This window comes from Phytophthora sojae (genome assembly GCF_000149755.1).
Source record: "Phytophthora sojae unplaced genomic scaffold PHYSOscaffold_6, whole genome shotgun sequence".
In the NCBI taxonomy this organism is placed as follows: Eukaryota; Oomycota; class Peronosporomycetes; order Peronosporales; family Peronosporaceae; genus Phytophthora; species Phytophthora sojae.
In genome coordinates this window covers 4,165,179-4,180,337 of record NW_009258120.1, presented here as the reverse complement: position 1 = coordinate 4,180,337, position 15,159 = coordinate 4,165,179, and the positions used below count along the sequence as shown (strand labels likewise).

The 15,159-nt window shown below is 52.5% G+C and overlaps 6 protein-coding genes across 6 annotated transcripts; 2 read left to right on the top strand and 4 right to left on the bottom strand.

The window, feature by feature from the left end:
* Positions 1 to 1,699: 1,699 nt before the first annotated feature.
* Positions 1,700 to 3,037, bottom strand: PHYSODRAFT_335901 (hypothetical protein; the record flags this gene model as incomplete). Its single annotated transcript, XM_009533374.1, has 2 exons — positions 1,700 to 2,328; positions 2,545 to 3,037. The coding sequence occupies 2 exons, from the start codon at positions 3,035 to 3,037 to the stop codon at positions 1,700 to 1,702; spliced, it is 1,122 nt and encodes a 373-aa protein (XP_009531669.1).
* Positions 3,038 to 4,397: 1,360 nt separating this feature from the next.
* Positions 4,398 to 5,984, bottom strand: PHYSODRAFT_447565 (hypothetical protein; the record flags this gene model as incomplete). The annotated part of the gene is made up of 2 exons (XM_009533373.1): positions 4,398 to 5,005; positions 5,288 to 5,984. Coding segments are annotated over 2 exons (1,305 nt in total), but the record flags the coding sequence as incomplete, so codon positions are not given.
* A 1,090-nt stretch (positions 5,985 to 7,074) lies between these two features.
* On the top strand, positions 7,075 to 8,703 carry PHYSODRAFT_514580 (hypothetical protein; the record flags this gene model as incomplete). Its single annotated transcript, XM_009533372.1, has 1 exon — positions 7,075 to 8,703. One exon carries the CDS (start codon positions 7,075 to 7,077, stop codon positions 8,701 to 8,703), a length of 1,629 nt encoding a protein of 542 aa, XP_009531667.1.
* A 116-nt stretch (positions 8,704 to 8,819) lies between these two features.
* PHYSODRAFT_303467 (hypothetical protein) lies at positions 8,820 to 10,552 on the bottom strand (the record flags this gene model as incomplete). Its single annotated transcript, XM_009533371.1, has 2 exons — positions 8,820 to 10,268; positions 10,349 to 10,552. The coding sequence occupies 2 exons, from the start codon at positions 10,550 to 10,552 to the stop codon at positions 8,820 to 8,822; spliced, it is 1,653 nt and encodes a 550-aa protein (XP_009531666.1).
* Positions 10,553 to 12,138: 1,586 nt separating this feature from the next.
* Positions 12,139 to 12,639, top strand: PHYSODRAFT_510787 (hypothetical protein; the record flags this gene model as incomplete). The annotated part of the gene is given in 2 exon segments (XM_009533370.1): positions 12,139 to 12,475; positions 12,494 to 12,639. 2 exon segments carry the CDS (start codon positions 12,139 to 12,141, stop codon positions 12,637 to 12,639), a joined length of 483 nt encoding a protein of 160 aa, XP_009531665.1.
* Positions 12,640 to 14,475: 1,836 nt separating this feature from the next.
* PHYSODRAFT_514582 (hypothetical protein) lies at positions 14,476 to 15,159 on the bottom strand (the record flags this gene model as incomplete). Its single annotated transcript, XM_009533369.1, has 2 exons — positions 14,476 to 14,826; positions 14,917 to 15,159. Coding segments are annotated over 2 exons (594 nt in total), but the record flags the coding sequence as incomplete, so codon positions are not given.

Genomic DNA, 15,159 nt, shown 5'->3' with positions numbered 1-15,159 from the left:
TTTTTAATGGACCCACATGAGCCATTCCTAGCTCGATTAATTTGAACTAGGTTCCTTCCAGTTTCATACACGGTCGTCATTCTTTTTGCGCTAGCTTCTAGCCTTTTCTCCGGAGAAGACGTACCATCGGGTGCAGCTCTTTGGCCCTCTGCTAGATAGCGTTTGCGTTGGATACAAAATCGTTGAACGGAAAACTCAAGATATACCTCCCATTTTGGATCACATATCGTTAAAAATAATTGAAGTAGTTTTTGGCGAAGTCTCAGTGGAATGTTCAATCTAATACACCTAAACGCATTTCAATACGTGTGGGGATTCACACAATACCAGCCTGTCAACAATGTATGCCACAAAAATTGCACAAGATTTTCAGTTAATCTCTCTGATTAACTATCCATACAGAATAAAATCGATCGCAAGGTGAAATCCTCTTCTCGTGTGTCTGAAAGAGGAGGGTATAATAAAAGTTATGACCCATGACAGAATGAAAAGGTCGAATTGACAGTTTAAATGCTCGAGTTACGGTAGCATGGCCAACGCAAAATCGAAGTAATTCGGAAGTAGTAGTCTGCTCTGCGAAAAATGCCCCAAACCCGGGACACGATATGGCATACACACAACACGCAGTGTTGCTTTTGTATGCAACAAAAGTTTATACAGTACAACGTACGCCCAGACGTTGTGCAAACAAATTGAATTATTCATTCCCTGCTCTTCACACATCACTAGTGAAAATCACCTTTCACTGGTGTGTCGACATTTGGCGAATCTGTCGTTCGTTGGATCCCCTCGACAGGAATGCGAACGCACATGTAGTTCTTCTCGCCCAGCGTGAGCGCACGTGTTTCAGGGTGAATGCTGCACTATCATCACACCGCGGCCATGATGTTTTCGTATGAAGAAGAAGTTGATTAACTATTTTTTGACAAGCCGTGTCGCTAGCTATGGTAAACTGTAGTAATATCTACTTGGGCAACTTGGATTTTGATGTTGAACCCAAATTCGACTACTTTTCTTTAGGCAAACTCACTGGTATGGGTCGAAGCCCAGTCGTTGTAAAACAGAAATCATTGCATTCTTGTCGAGCTTCAGTGTTCGGAATTTCACAGCTTAGAAATAGCTATAATATACACAATTGCACCTTTATTATTTGTTCTAGTCGGCTTCAATATCATTTATCTATCTATGATGTGCCGATGGTCCCGTGTAGCATGAATGTCGTTCGATGTCATCCGGAAGCTACGAATGTAACGCGAATGTCGTTCGATGTCATCCAAAAACCTACAGTTCTTCGAACTGCGAACATCGACAACCGAACATAAGGGTAAAGCAGTCACTCGCGATTACGGTGATATTTTATTTTCTAATATCGCTAATTTTTGACGGCACCTCGCTAAAAAACCTAATGTTGCTTAAAACGGACTTCAGATAAAAGGCTGTTTCTCTCTTCTTTCTGCTGCTAAGTTTTTTTTTAAATCATAGCGTGAAACGGAGCAAATGCACAGCTTTCGGTTGAGGTATTGCGAGTCACCAAACGATTTTTTTATAAAAAATTATGTCCAGAAAACCGAAGTGTTGTTTCTTATGTGGGCCAGAGAAGTATGAAGTTAGTGTACTACTTCGTAAGTAGGTTTATCAAGGAACGCTTGCTGCTGAGTTTTGCGAAGATATCCACATGTATCAAAACTTCATGTCTGCGCTAAAGCAGACACTCGAACCATTTCAGCGGCATCTTTGCCTTGTCGAACAAAGCGTCCCCAAACCGGAACTGCATGTCGTAGTGATTCAGTTTCGTCCTGTAGAAGCGATCGCTCCAGGTGTTGCCGAACTTCGATGCTGGAAATCCAACCGCGCAGCTATCGAACTCCACCATCCCGTCATTGCGGCGAGAGTGATGCTGTCCCACGATTCCGAGCGGCCAAAGAAGAGGTTGTCTCGTCGATAGCAATCCGGAAAAGCTTTCGCTGCACATCAGAGCTGACACATTGGTCCGATAAACCTCTTGTGCTGCTCGGTACGCCGCATCCAATTCCGCCGTGCTGTGACTCCCTCCTTCGTTCGGCATTGACTTGATCGCGGTAGTGGGAGGGCATCGTCCACTGACGGCTGATATTGCGTTGAACATGAAATTGGTTTTACCGGCACAAGAATCTTGAATAAAGTCGGAGCCCATGCTCCCCTTCATCGGCGCTGCCAGACCCACCCATGTCGAAGTAGGGTCAAGACTGCACTTGCCCTTGGCAATTGCCCCAGCCAGCATCAAATTCCCCATTGAGTGCGTGACGACGATAGTGTCAGTGATCGTAGACTCGGTGCTGGTTTCGCTGACTGCAAGTGCGCGATCGCAGACCTACTGCTGCTGCGTGTTGTTTGTCCACGTGTTGTTGCCAGTATCCAAGACCGCGTACTTCATTGAAGTGCAGCACGGAGCGTGATCGGTTAAATTGCCCCAGTACTTGAAGTAATTTTGATTGTCTGGCAACTCGTAAGGAACGCCCATGCCATGAATGAAAATGCATGGGCGCGGCTTCGACTTGCACGAACATGAGGAGGAATCTCCCCACGAGAAGTCGAACTCGGCCTTCAGTCGTCTTGTGGCTTCAAATGGAATCGGCCGGCCAGTCAAAAGTGCCTCTCCAGTCAAAGTCGCCTCAAATTCGGACACCACTACGGGGCAGCGATGTAGCTTGTCTCCCATGAGCACGGGTGCTGAGATGTTCATGCGCGTGCTAAGACGTTCCACTGAGATATCCATATCGCTTCCATACAGCTTGAGCCCCGACGACCCAGAAGCGCACAGCACAAACTCAATATCGTTGACAGAAACCTTGAACACGTTGCCAGACGAACACTCGACGTCACTGGAGGCATTCATAATAGCCACGGCGTCATTCAGCGCAGCGGCAATGGCGTTGATCGGCGGTAAATGGCCCAGTTCTGGGTCAAAGCACTGTACTCTTGAGCGATTCGCAGCGTTATCCCTGTTGCTGGTTGCGTAGTAGGCTGCGCCGTCGACAAGCGTGTAGTTGTGAACCATCGTGTCTTGGTGGAATGAGGCGAAAACGTTGTAAGCCACGTGCGAACCATCACTTGATATTACAGGATCAGCGAACATCGAGAAACTTGACTGGCCTTGCACTGTCATTGAGCTGCGCTTGAGCGATAAGTTGAATCGGAGAGAGGGCCATTCCGCGCCGGACTTTGGGGGTTGAGGTGGTGCTGCTGTTGATAAATACCGACTTGGGTGCTCTACACTGAGAGCTGCTGGCACTGAGAGTTGAAACAATAACCCCAGCGTGAGTATTCGTACCAGTGACATCTGACGAAGAAACGGTGCCGCGTGACGTATTGTGTGTTGTTCAGCGGGACAAATGCAAACTGAGGAAACAGTGTCGATGGTGGGGCCGAACTGTACGTACCACGACAGCGGTTTTATCATGAGCATTGGCAGCGGTGACACACTGCGCATTTCCTATTTGTACTCAAAAATCTACCGACTCTCTTCTGTTTGTGTACTGCAAAACAAAGTTGGATGATGCTTGCGTACATTTGTGCACTCAAATCAATTTGCGCTTTACAGGGCTTGTAGTTCATTCTAAACGTTCGTATTTTCTAAGAGTTGGGCCCTATCGACTCGGAAACGCCCAGCACGAGCTCAATGTCGATCATGGATACCTTGAGCAGCTCGTCGTTCAAGCATCCAGCAGCTTTCAGCTGGAGTGATCGGAACCAGTTTTGGTTCGAGATACCTTACCGTCGAACAAGCCGTAGCAATACTAAAGTTGCTGGTCGTAGTAGCCGGCGCTGTCGCCAAGCTTATACCGTAGTCGTGGATCACATTTGTGTTTTGTTAGTATGCTGGTTCCGTATCGTACAGGTAACTAGGTACGTTCACTGCAGCGCATCTAGCTCAATACTTCGGTGTGCATGATTTTCAGCTTTTAAGCTTTTATAAAAATGTATTGGTGCGAAATATTCAACGAGCGCTATAAGCCGGTCTCTTGGCGCTCAAAGCGAGCATCACCAAATTATCGGCGGAAGATTTCGTCCATGAACTGAGCCAAGTTGTCTTCGTTAATGAATCGAGACATCATCTCCCTCCAGAGTAGCATATCCTGGGCCGAAATCTCAGGGAGATCGTCATCATCCTCATCGTCCTCGCCGTCGTAGTCTTCGTCGCCACTATTCTCCTCGTACATATCGGCGTCGCGGTAAGTGTCGAGCTCCGCTTCCTCTTCCTCCCACTCGTGGAACAGTTGACGGTCAAACTCGCTCTTGGGACACCACTTTAGGCTGATAAAGTCGATGCGGCTGTAGATGTTTCCTTTCCGCCCATGAATCCAAACCCCCAGCCCCAGCGACGGGTGCTTCGCCTTGACAGCGTCCAGAGTCGGCAGCAACATGTCACGCATGTATGACTCGCACCAATGCCTGTGCACTTGTGACTCGTACGGATTCTTGATGTAGATCGTGGGCTTCTGACGACAGTTCACCGCTCCCAGCTCCTCCTCGCTGATCTCCGCCAGCAGCTTCAACAGCTCGACGATCTCCGCGTAAAACCTGGGAGGGGCAACCGGCGTGCGCATGTGACCGCCCATCCTGATCTCGACGCTGCGTTCTCCCTCAGCAAAGTCCTTGTCTTGACATATACGGCGCAGGTACTCGAAAATGCCCTGGCCAGTCAGACGAGCAGGCGCCAACTCGATCGACCGCAGGGACTTCATCTCTGCCAGCAGCAGCAACGTGCGATCCGTTAGCGTTTCCTCGGACTTGATGTTAAAGTTCGCGTAGCCCGATCCATCCCACATGATAATCGACTGCAACTTGGGGCAACGCTCCGCCACTGCCTCCCAGAACTCGTCGCCGTACAGATCCAAGTTCACGTACTGCTCTCTCCCATTATTATGGAGATAGTCGATCTCGACCGACAGGTGCGTCAGCGCGGGACAAGCTCTCGGCACTGCAGTGATCTCTGAGGCCAGCAAGCCGTAACCAGGGCGACTGGCTGGCGTGTATTCCTCGTTGTTGCAAATATGGTGGCCCTCTCCCCTGAATGAGCAACCTAGTAGAGAAAGCCCCAAATAGTGCGGTGGCACGATGCAGCTTGAGGAAGCGGGAGTTGGACGGCTTGACGGACTTCGACGGAGTGACAAGCCGGGTCGATGAAAGCAGATTTTAACTTGTTTGTTGCTTAGCGGTGTTTTCTCGAAGTGAGGTCTCCTGCCTGCTGGCGCCGGAGACCATTCGCTATGGATCTTGCCGTTGCGAAACGGACTAACTCCGTCACACTCGTCATCATTGGGAGGTGGCGCCACGATCTGGCCATCGCACTCACGGAAGTAGCGATGGTAGTTCCAACTCCGGTTGGCAGACAGCGACAGCTCCGTTAAATTCGGTTTCACATGGTCGCCAAAGACGCGAAAGAACGGGTCCGCGAACGGAACGACAGTCCAGCTGAAAGACTTCAAGTTCGTGCACGTCTTGTTGAACTTTTCCCATGTTTCCAACGTGATCGACCACATGTCGTAGCACTGGGCGTCTCCGTGCACCGTCATCTTCTCGTAGTCATCCAAGAACTCTATCTGCGGACAAAACTTCATCACGGCTTCGAGAAACTCCGTCGTGCTGCGAAGCCGCTCCACCTCGTTCCCCGTCGGCACCGTGAGCTGTCGCAGTCCAGCCCCAGTCTTTCTGCCGTGCCACCTCTCCAGCGCTTGATACAACGTCGTCATCAACTTCTCGATCGGAGCTCCACGAACAGCGTTCGTGCACCCATAATGATTGTCGTGAATAAATCCTCGACTGGGCAAGATCAGTGGCTCCAGACCTCGGCAATACTTCGACGCAGCCACCAGAATATCCGGCACGTGCCGACTCACCAGCGACAGCTTGCTCAGGTCGAGTCTCTTCAGGTTGGGCAAGTACCCGAAAACCCGGTCCCAGTCGATGTCCGAGCCATCCAGAGCGCCCGGTTTCGGGTCGTAGCCGCTCTGTTCTCTCCCCAAACTCACAGTTAGACAGCGTACAGCGGCTCCCTTGTTCTCCTCCGCCAATTGATACATGGGTGGGATATCCTCCGCCGTCATGGATTCCTCCGAACCCAAAGTCAATGAAGAGGCTTTGAAATCTGCAGCGAACTGCCTCATAATTTGCAGCGACGTCATGGACACCAGTGCAACGTCCTTGAGTTGGTGCAGGTAGGATGAGAGGTAGGGCGGGGAAGGCACCACCTCCTTGTCGAAGCCGTAGACTGCGAACTCGAGGATGTGCGAGAGCAGAGAGGGCGGGAGGGAGAGGAGCGACAGCGCCATCGTGGACGTCGTGAGGCTAAACTGCTCTGTAAGTGTGCAGAATGGGTGGAGTCCTGGCACTGGCATCGTCGTCTTACTCGTCTTCCTGAGGCGCACGACCGTCAAATACACTGGCTGTGACTCACTACGACGTCCTGCTTGTCCATGGCCACCGCACATTACTGTAGCTGCGTCTCGGCGGTGTGCTTGCTGAGTTTGTGCAAACCCAATATGTGCACGTAGGACAACACCTCCGCATCAACCTGCAGGCGCTCATGGTCTTCCTTAGCGGCAGTTTGCGGGGCAATGTGGGAGAGAAAGTAAGTGTGACGGGAGCACTGGGGCGCTGAAGCACAACGGTCGTTGATGCACACGCAGTGGTTGAGCCACTGTGGCTCCGTCCTTGGAGTTTGAAAAATGCGCGGGAACCTTGACTGCTGTGTGTGCCACATCACTTTGACAAATTCAGTACCTAAATAGAGGCCCTGTGTAATTCAATATTTATGTGTTGTCAGAATTATAAGTTGTTGACCCTTTCTTATTGCCGCTACTCTCTGTATCATACCACTGGTAACCAGTGGTATGCGTACATTGGCGACTCGTAACTCGTGATACGACAGGTTCACCAGAAATAATTGGAAAGGAAGATAATTGGTCGATTTGCCTTGAAAAAATGTACCGGCACTGCCAGCGCTCATGGAATTGCTGCTGTGCGGGGTCGTCGTCACCCGCTCCATTACATATTTTTCTTTCCGAACGTCACGCGCCGTAGTCGACTGGCCCGATGCCATCACTGGAAGTAATTGTTCGCTTGTCATTACTGTTTGCACTCACAGTACAGGCTTCGGTAAGTTTGGAAGGGAACTCGAGCGATTTCCAGCAACAGCCCAACCTCCAGGGTCCGACGACGACGGAATGGCCCTCTCTCCGATTCAACTTCTCGCTCAAGCGCAGCTCCATGACAGTGCACGGCCAGTCAGAATTCTCCATGGTCGCTGATCCTGTCGTATCGGTTGACGGTTCACACGTGGCTTACAATGCGTTCGCCACCTTCCGGCAAGACACAGTGATCCACAATTACACGCTCGTCGACGGCGCCGCCTACTACGCGACCAGGAATGCCGATAATGTCACGGCCTCTCCTGCAGTAAAGTGTATGGACCCTGAACCCGACAATTTACCGCCAATCAATGCAATCGCAGCAGCGCTGAACCACGCCACACCAGTTACCAGCGTTCCCCCCGGAATGGGCAGCATCCAGTGCTCGAAAGACAACCTGTTCAAGGTAGCTGTAAATGGTATCGACTTTGCGTTGTGCGCTTCTGGATCGTCGGGGTTGAAGATGTACGGAAACGATATGAACATCGCAATGCAGTATCTGGATACGCGGATGAACATCTCAGTTCCAACTTTGAATGAAGAACAGCTTCGTGAATGCGCGGCGACTGTGCCACAATTTGAAATGACTTCAACTGCAAATGCGCTTCTTAGAGGGAGACCAAGCTCATCTGGAAAAACGCGACGACTGAAGGCGGAATTTGATTTTTCGTGGGGGGATTCTACCTCGTGTTCGTGCAAGTCGACTCCGCGTCCGTGCATTTTCATCCACGGCATGGGTATCCCCACCGAATTGCCGGACAACCAGGATTCCTTGCCGTATTGGGGCAACATGACCGACCACGCGCCGTGCTGCACGTCAATCAAGTACGCGGTCCTGGATACCGTGAACAATACGTGGACGAACAACACGCAGCAACAACAGGTTTGCGATCGCGCACTTGCAGTCAGCAAAACCAGCACAAAGTCGAGAATTGCGGATACCATCGTGGTTACCCACTCAATGGGGAACCTGATGCTGGCTGGAGCGATCGCTACGGGGAAATGCAGCCTTGATTCCAGCTCGACGTGGGTGGGCATGGCAGCGCCTATGAAGGGAAGTATGGCGTCCGGCTTCATCCAGGAATCGTGCGCCGGAAACACCAACTTCATGCTAGAAGCAATGGTCGAATACAGTGGGCGGTGCCCTCCCACTACAGCGTTAAAGTCAATGCCGTACGAGGGAGGAAGTCATAGCACCGCCAAGCTGGATGCTGCCTACGCAGCAGCACAAGAGGCTTATCGGACCAACGTGTCCGCTCTGATGTGCAGCGACAGTTTTTCAGGCCTATTTTCAAAGAAGCAAGCTCGGCTTTGGCTGCTCGGACTGATGGGGCAGCACAACTCTCAGCGGAATGACGGTATGGTGGAGTTCGATAGCTGCGCGGCAGGAATTCCAGCATCAAAGTTCGGCAACACTTGGCGTGATCGCTTCTACAGGACAAAAGTTAATCACTACGACATGCAGCTCAAGTATGGGGACGCTTTGTTCAACAAAGCAAAAATGCCGGTGAAGTGGTTCGAGTGTCTGTTGTAGTTCAATTACGACAGAGGTCCTGGATCGTGTGAATACCTCACCAGCAGTAGATAGATCACCTACCTTATAAGCGCCATCAAGGTATTGAGTTCATATGACCATCAAACGTCTCGTAGCTAGAAGTAGCGTCCTTCTCCACCCAAGCCTTCGGCCATGATGTCTCTCAAACTGTGCAGATTGTGGACCGTAACTTGTCCCCCTTCGCCCTCATCGCCGCTGCCGAGACTAATTGTCTCGTTCATACTGGCAATGCGGTAAATCTCGTCGTCCTCGTCGTCCGCTGGCGTATTCTTGAATAGCTGGCGGTCAAACTCATCCTTTGAATTCCACTTGAGCTTGATGAAGTCGATGCGGTTGAAGATATCCCCATTGTGCCCACAAAGCCACACTTGCAACGCTAGTGAAGGGTGCCTCTCTCGGACCGCTTCTAGAACCGGCATCAACCTGTCGCGCATGTACGGCTCGCACCAACTGCGGTCCACCTTCGACTTGTACGGATTACCAATGTAGATCTCAGGCTTACGACGACAAGCCGCCGCTCCAAGATCCTCCTCGCTCGTTTCCGCAAGTAGCTTCAACAACTCAACTATCTCGCCGTAGAATCGGGGAGTTGCCTGCAGAGTGCGCTCGTGGCCACTCACTCGGATCTGAACAGCAAGGTCGTTCTTGAGAAACTCTTGGTCTTTCGAGATACGCAGGTACTCGAAAATACCCTTGCCAGTCAGACGAGCAGGCGCCAACTCAAGCGACCGTAGCGACTTCATCGTTGCCAGGGAGATCAAGGTGCGATCAGTTAGCGTATCGATGGACTTGACGCTGTAGTTGGCATAGCCCGAGCAATCCGACATCGTAATTGTCTCCAAATGTGGACAGCGATCCGCCACTGCCCCCCAGAACTCGTCCCCGTACAACCTCGTGTTCACGTAGCGAGACCTGGCATTACGTCGATAATCGATCGCAATCGATAGCTTTGTCAGCGTGGGACATGCTCTCAGCACCGCAGTGATCTCCGAGACCAGCAAGCCGTAACCAGGGCGACTGGCCTCAACGTCTTCCTCGTCGTCGTTCGGAGGTGGAGCCACGATCTGGCCATCGCACTCACGGAAGTAGCGATGGTAGTTCCAACACTCGTTGGCAGACAGCGACAACTCCATCAAATTCGGCTTCACGTGGTCTCCGAACACTTGAAAGAACGGATCGGCAAAAGGAACAACCGCCCAGCTAAACTTCTTCAAACTCGTGCACGTCTTGTTGAACTTTTCCCACGTATCCAACGTGACCGCCCACATGTCGTAGCACTGGGCGTCCCCGTGCACCTTCATCTTCTCGTAGCCATCCAAGAACTCTATCTGCGGACAAAACTTCATCACGGCTTCGAGAAACTCCGTCGTGCTGCGAAGCCGCTCCACTTCGTTCCTTGTCGGCACCGTGAGCTGTCGTAGTCCAGCCCCAGTCTTTTCGTCGTGCCACCTCTCCAGCGCTTGATACAAAGTCGTCGTCAACTTCTCGATTGGAGCTCCATACACGGCGTTCGTGTACTCGTAGTGGTTTTGTAGACAAACCCTCTGCTAGGTAGAACCAGCGCCTCCAAAGAGCAACAATACTTCGACGCCACCTCTAGAATCTCCAGCACGTGTCTACTCACCAACGACAACTTGGTCAGATCGAGTCTCTTCAAAGTGGGCAAGTGTCTAAATACTCTGTCCCAGTCGATATCCGAGTCGTCCAGAACGCCCGGTGTTGGGTCGTAGCCGCTCTCTTTCCTCCCCAAGCGCACCGTCAGACAGCGTACAGCAGCTCCCTTGCTCTCCGCCAATTGATACATCCGTGGGATATCCTCCGCTGTCATGGAAGCATCCGAGCCTAAAGTCAGCGAAAAAGCGCTGCATTACTCAGCCAAAACTTTGACAGTTTGTAGCGATTGCTTGGACACGGATGCAATGCATTGCAGATGGTAGGGCGACAGGTAGGGCGCGTGGGGTACTACCACTTCGGTGGCGAACCCGTTGACTGCGAACTCGAGGATGTGGGAGAGCACAGGAAGCGGGAGGGAGAACAGCGACGGCACCATCGTGGATGCCGATGCCTCAACTCGAGGAATCTTGAGTGGCATGAGCAACGGGTTGCTGGTGGCGCAGGTAGAAGGCGGGTAGTCCAGCGTGCGACCTTGAAGTGCGAGGTTGAGTGGTGCTAAATGCGTATTTCTACGAGTTTAGAAACATTTCTGTAGAGGCGGTCTGTACATTCTACGTTCAGTTAGTGTAATATTACAAATTCAAGTAAAGAGATACGCTTTCGTTTCCTGGTTTCTCTGTGAATCATAAAGAAGCAAAGAGACTTCAGAGACGCATCTCCACAGTCGTTGATCTCTTCTTCATTTGTTTTTAGGTCGGGGCGCATCAAGGCCCACAAAATGTGGTGGTGCAGTGCAACATTTGCGCGCATTTGTACTGCAAATGCCCTCCATAAGGAATAGCGCAACGCGTTTCGCCTATCTCCAGCGAACTGTACGGCATCGATTCCATACATTCTCCTTGAGTAGGCAAAAGTTTTGCCGCAAAACAAAGCCAGGGGCTCCAATCGTGTGCACAGCACCTGGTGAAAACATGTACCGCGATTCGCGGTACACATCACGGATAGTACACATCACGGACGCGGTCCGCGATGCGTTCGCGATCACTGTCGCCGTCGGCGATTCGCCGATCAACAAGACGCAACAAATAGAGTTGTATTTTAGAGGGAAAAAAGTGATATTAACGTTAATATCAGTTAATCACAAAATTGCGCGCAGTTATTAATAATTAAAAGGCAAGATTTAGCTGAACCCATTTGAGGCAGCTATTCTGTATTTACAGCCATGTACTCAATTCTCAAAGGAGGACTCTATCAGGCCGACGAAGTACTCCGCGCAAGCGTAAGCCCCGCGAGGACCTGATGCAGAACCAGCGCCCCAAGGGCTATCGTCTTCGGTGCAGACGTACGTCGGCGCCGCGGCCTTACGACGTCACCTCTGATCCCGACGTGGACGCCGCCCCCTCGATCCTGACCTGGACGACGACGACTCTACCATCTGCGGCTAGCGCCATCTTCGCGCAGTACCCGTTGCACTACGTGCTGCCCCCCCCCCAAGGCACGGAGTTGGCCGAGATGAAGGAGGTGGGGCTGAGATCTGTGGATGGCCAGACCGAAGGACCGTGCTTGGGGCACCGCCGCCGTGGGCACAGCGACTGTGCCAAGGTGATCATCAGCGCCACGCGTGAACGCTACGTGGAGATGCTACTAGTCTGGTTTGGACAGTGCATTCTCGCCCGTGCTGGACATCGCGCTCTCGTGGCGGCGTCAGCACGCTCTAACAGTGCTGAACATGCTGTTTGGTACGCTGCTGCTGCTGCTGAAAGATTTCTCGCTACTACGGTGCGGCGGCTGTGCATCACCATGTGCTGCGACTTCTTCCCGCTTCTGGTCGGCGTGGAGATGCCCATCCGATCGCTCTCGCAGTGCCTGCTGCGCGGCGGCCACAATGTCATCCCGCTCACGTATACCGTTCCCGGATCCAAGGTCAGAGTGGCCCCGACGGCGCCGCCAACACCCCACTCAGCGCGCGGGCGTGCGTTACATGACAAGCTGTACTACCTGCCGGTGATGCACTTGCTGGACATCGTGACGTACATGACGTTCGTGGGCCACTTGGCGTTGTTCCGGGCCATCCGCGTCCGCGAGCAGGTGCGGATCGTGCATGGCCACCAGGCCACGTTCACCCTCATGCACGAGTGTCTGCTGTAGACCAAAGCGCTGTACCTGGACGTCAAGACCGTGTACACGGATCACTCGCTCTTCGGCTTCGTGGACGCTGCCAGCGTCCTTCTCAACAAGATCATAAATTTCCTCGTGTTCTCGGTGAACACGGCCATCGGAATCTCGCACACGTGTCGCTAGAACCTCGTGCTGCGTGCGTCATTGCGCGAGGGGCTCGAGAGTGGGTTTACACGGTTGGTGCGTGCGTCATTGCGCGAGGGGCTCGAGAGTGGGTTTACACGGCTGCTGCTCGAGGAGATGCTGGAGAAGCACCGACGGCACTACTGCGTGACGCTCTACGGCGCCGTGCCCGGCTTCAAAGTGCGCGACGTACTGTGTCAAGACCACATCTTCCTCAACCGACAGCTCGCTGGACAAGAGAGCCTCTACTTTACGATTCTGAAGGCTGCGAAATACGAGCTTTCCGTGGTAAGTACGCACGTGGGCGTAGTGTGGGAAGTGCTACCCCCCTGACGTGGTGCAGTTCACAGCGGACATCACGCCTGAGGCGCTCGCGGAGGCGGCGCTGGCCGCGGAGCTTCGACTGGCGGGCGTGGACCGACAGGACTTCCAACGCGCTTGAAATGCAGCTCGTGCCATTCCCCGATTTGCGTCGTGATGGCGACTCCACTGTACGACCGCGTGACGGTCGGTGCCGGCCTCATAGGCAGTGCGGCTGCCTACTACGCCACGAAAGAAGGCAAGTGCGAGCTGCTGCTGGAGCATTTATGAGCTGATGCATGACAAGGGCTCGAGCCACGGCACCAATCGCACCTTCCGCGTGGCCTTCCCCAACGACACGGACACAGAGCTGTATCTGACGTCGCTGCAGCTGTGCTGTGCGATCGAGAAGAGGTGTCTTCGCGTTCGGACGGCTGGACGGCCTCGTCCTCCTTGAGAGGGCTTTGAAGAAGTGCAAGGTGCCGTTCGAGTCGCGGACTGGCGCTCAAGTGAATCAACGCTTCTCGGCTTCTCATTGCCCGACAACAGCCACGCGGTGTACAACGCGCGGACGGGGGTGCTCAATTCGTTGTTGTCAATGGCCACGACGCAGACGTTGCTGGGCGCGAGTATTCGTAAACGCAGAAGAAGGTGTGTGCCCTGCCCGACACCTCGCTACTCCACCGTCTGCAGCTGTATCATGGAATCGGCTCAGTAGTGGGGGTGTTGGCTTGCGTCATTGCTGTGGATTACATTTGAAATCTTAATCTAGAATAGCACTCTACATGTGATATCAGTGTGTGTTAGCAAAGCGTGTGTTATATTGTGAACGTTAGTGCACCTTACGCTCAGAAGCAAAGCGTTTATTGTTGTGAAGGCAAGGACTAAAGAAATCGATTACTGCGAAATGTCCACACTCACGACTGCGTCCAAGAGATACTCGAACTCCATGTCGTTAATGTCAAACAGAGAATCTTCAGCTTCTTGCTCGTCACTGTTGCTGTCACTGTCGCTATCGAGTTCTATCGGCCGACGAGAAGTCTTGTACAATGGCAGTCGAGTTGGTTTCGCATCTCCGTTGTTCGTGTAGATGAACGACAACTTCTCGACTGTTGCGACCTTGAGGCGGTTTCGAAGCTTGCTGTATGTAAATCCTTGCACACTCCACAGGCGCTCACTTGCTGCAGACGAAGTCGGGATGCTCAAAATTTTCTCTGCGAACTTGTGAAGAACAAGAAATTGGTCGTCGAGTGTCCACCGGTCCAGTGGTGAGTCCTCACTAGCAGCCTCCCTCTGAGCAGCAGTCCAGTTCTTCTTCGTCTTTACAAAAGATAGCAGCGATGCGCGAAACTGAGCTGAGCTCACGTCGGGTGGGAGGCCAAAACGCTCGGCAAGCTTTACAGCGGAGCGTACCGCCTTACGAAGCGGACTGTCTTGAGGGTCGGGTATAGCTTCGTTGATAGGGCAGCTTCCGTCAGAACTGTCTCCGCTCGATCCGACACCACCACTGCCGTCAAGGCTACCGCTCGGTAAGTTAGAGATGTCCTTGGACGGATCCAGCAGGTATGGAACCGTCGTGGAATCGGACGGTGGACGAATGAAGTCCCATCGACTAGCAATCAGCTTGCGAATTTCATCTTGGACGGAGCTGCCGGCTAAAGCTGCGATACCTTCAGTGTACTCTGGCGCCTGATACAGCCGAAGAAACTCGTGCAGGATCCTTGAGTTCGAACAAGCATCCGTCTCCAGGACAGCTAGTGCTCGTGTAACCGGTTTTGTCAGCCGAACGACAACCTTCGCCTTGATCCAAAACTGCTTATCGTTGACAATACCTTGAACTTCGTCCAGCTTCACCTGACTCTCTTTGTCCGTGTAGTGCTTCATAAGCTCCGAGTCCGCCAAAGCTGCCTTCAGCGTTGTCTTGTTGCGAACGACGCTCTTGATGCATTTTTCTTGAGCGTACCATCTCGTTGACACAGGGACCGCTAACTCGCCTGCCCTTCTTGCTTTTTGTAGCTGGCGCCGGTAACGCCGAACTCGATCGAGCAGCAGGTGTCTAGCGCGCACAAACTTGACGATGTTGATGGCCTTCTTCAGCACGTCTCCAAACAACTTGATCTTGAAGATATCCTTCAGGAGCAGGTTCATGGCGTGCGCCGAGCATCCGTTGAAGACCACGTTTGGGTGCTTAGCTTCAACCAGACGGCCAGCCTTTTTCAT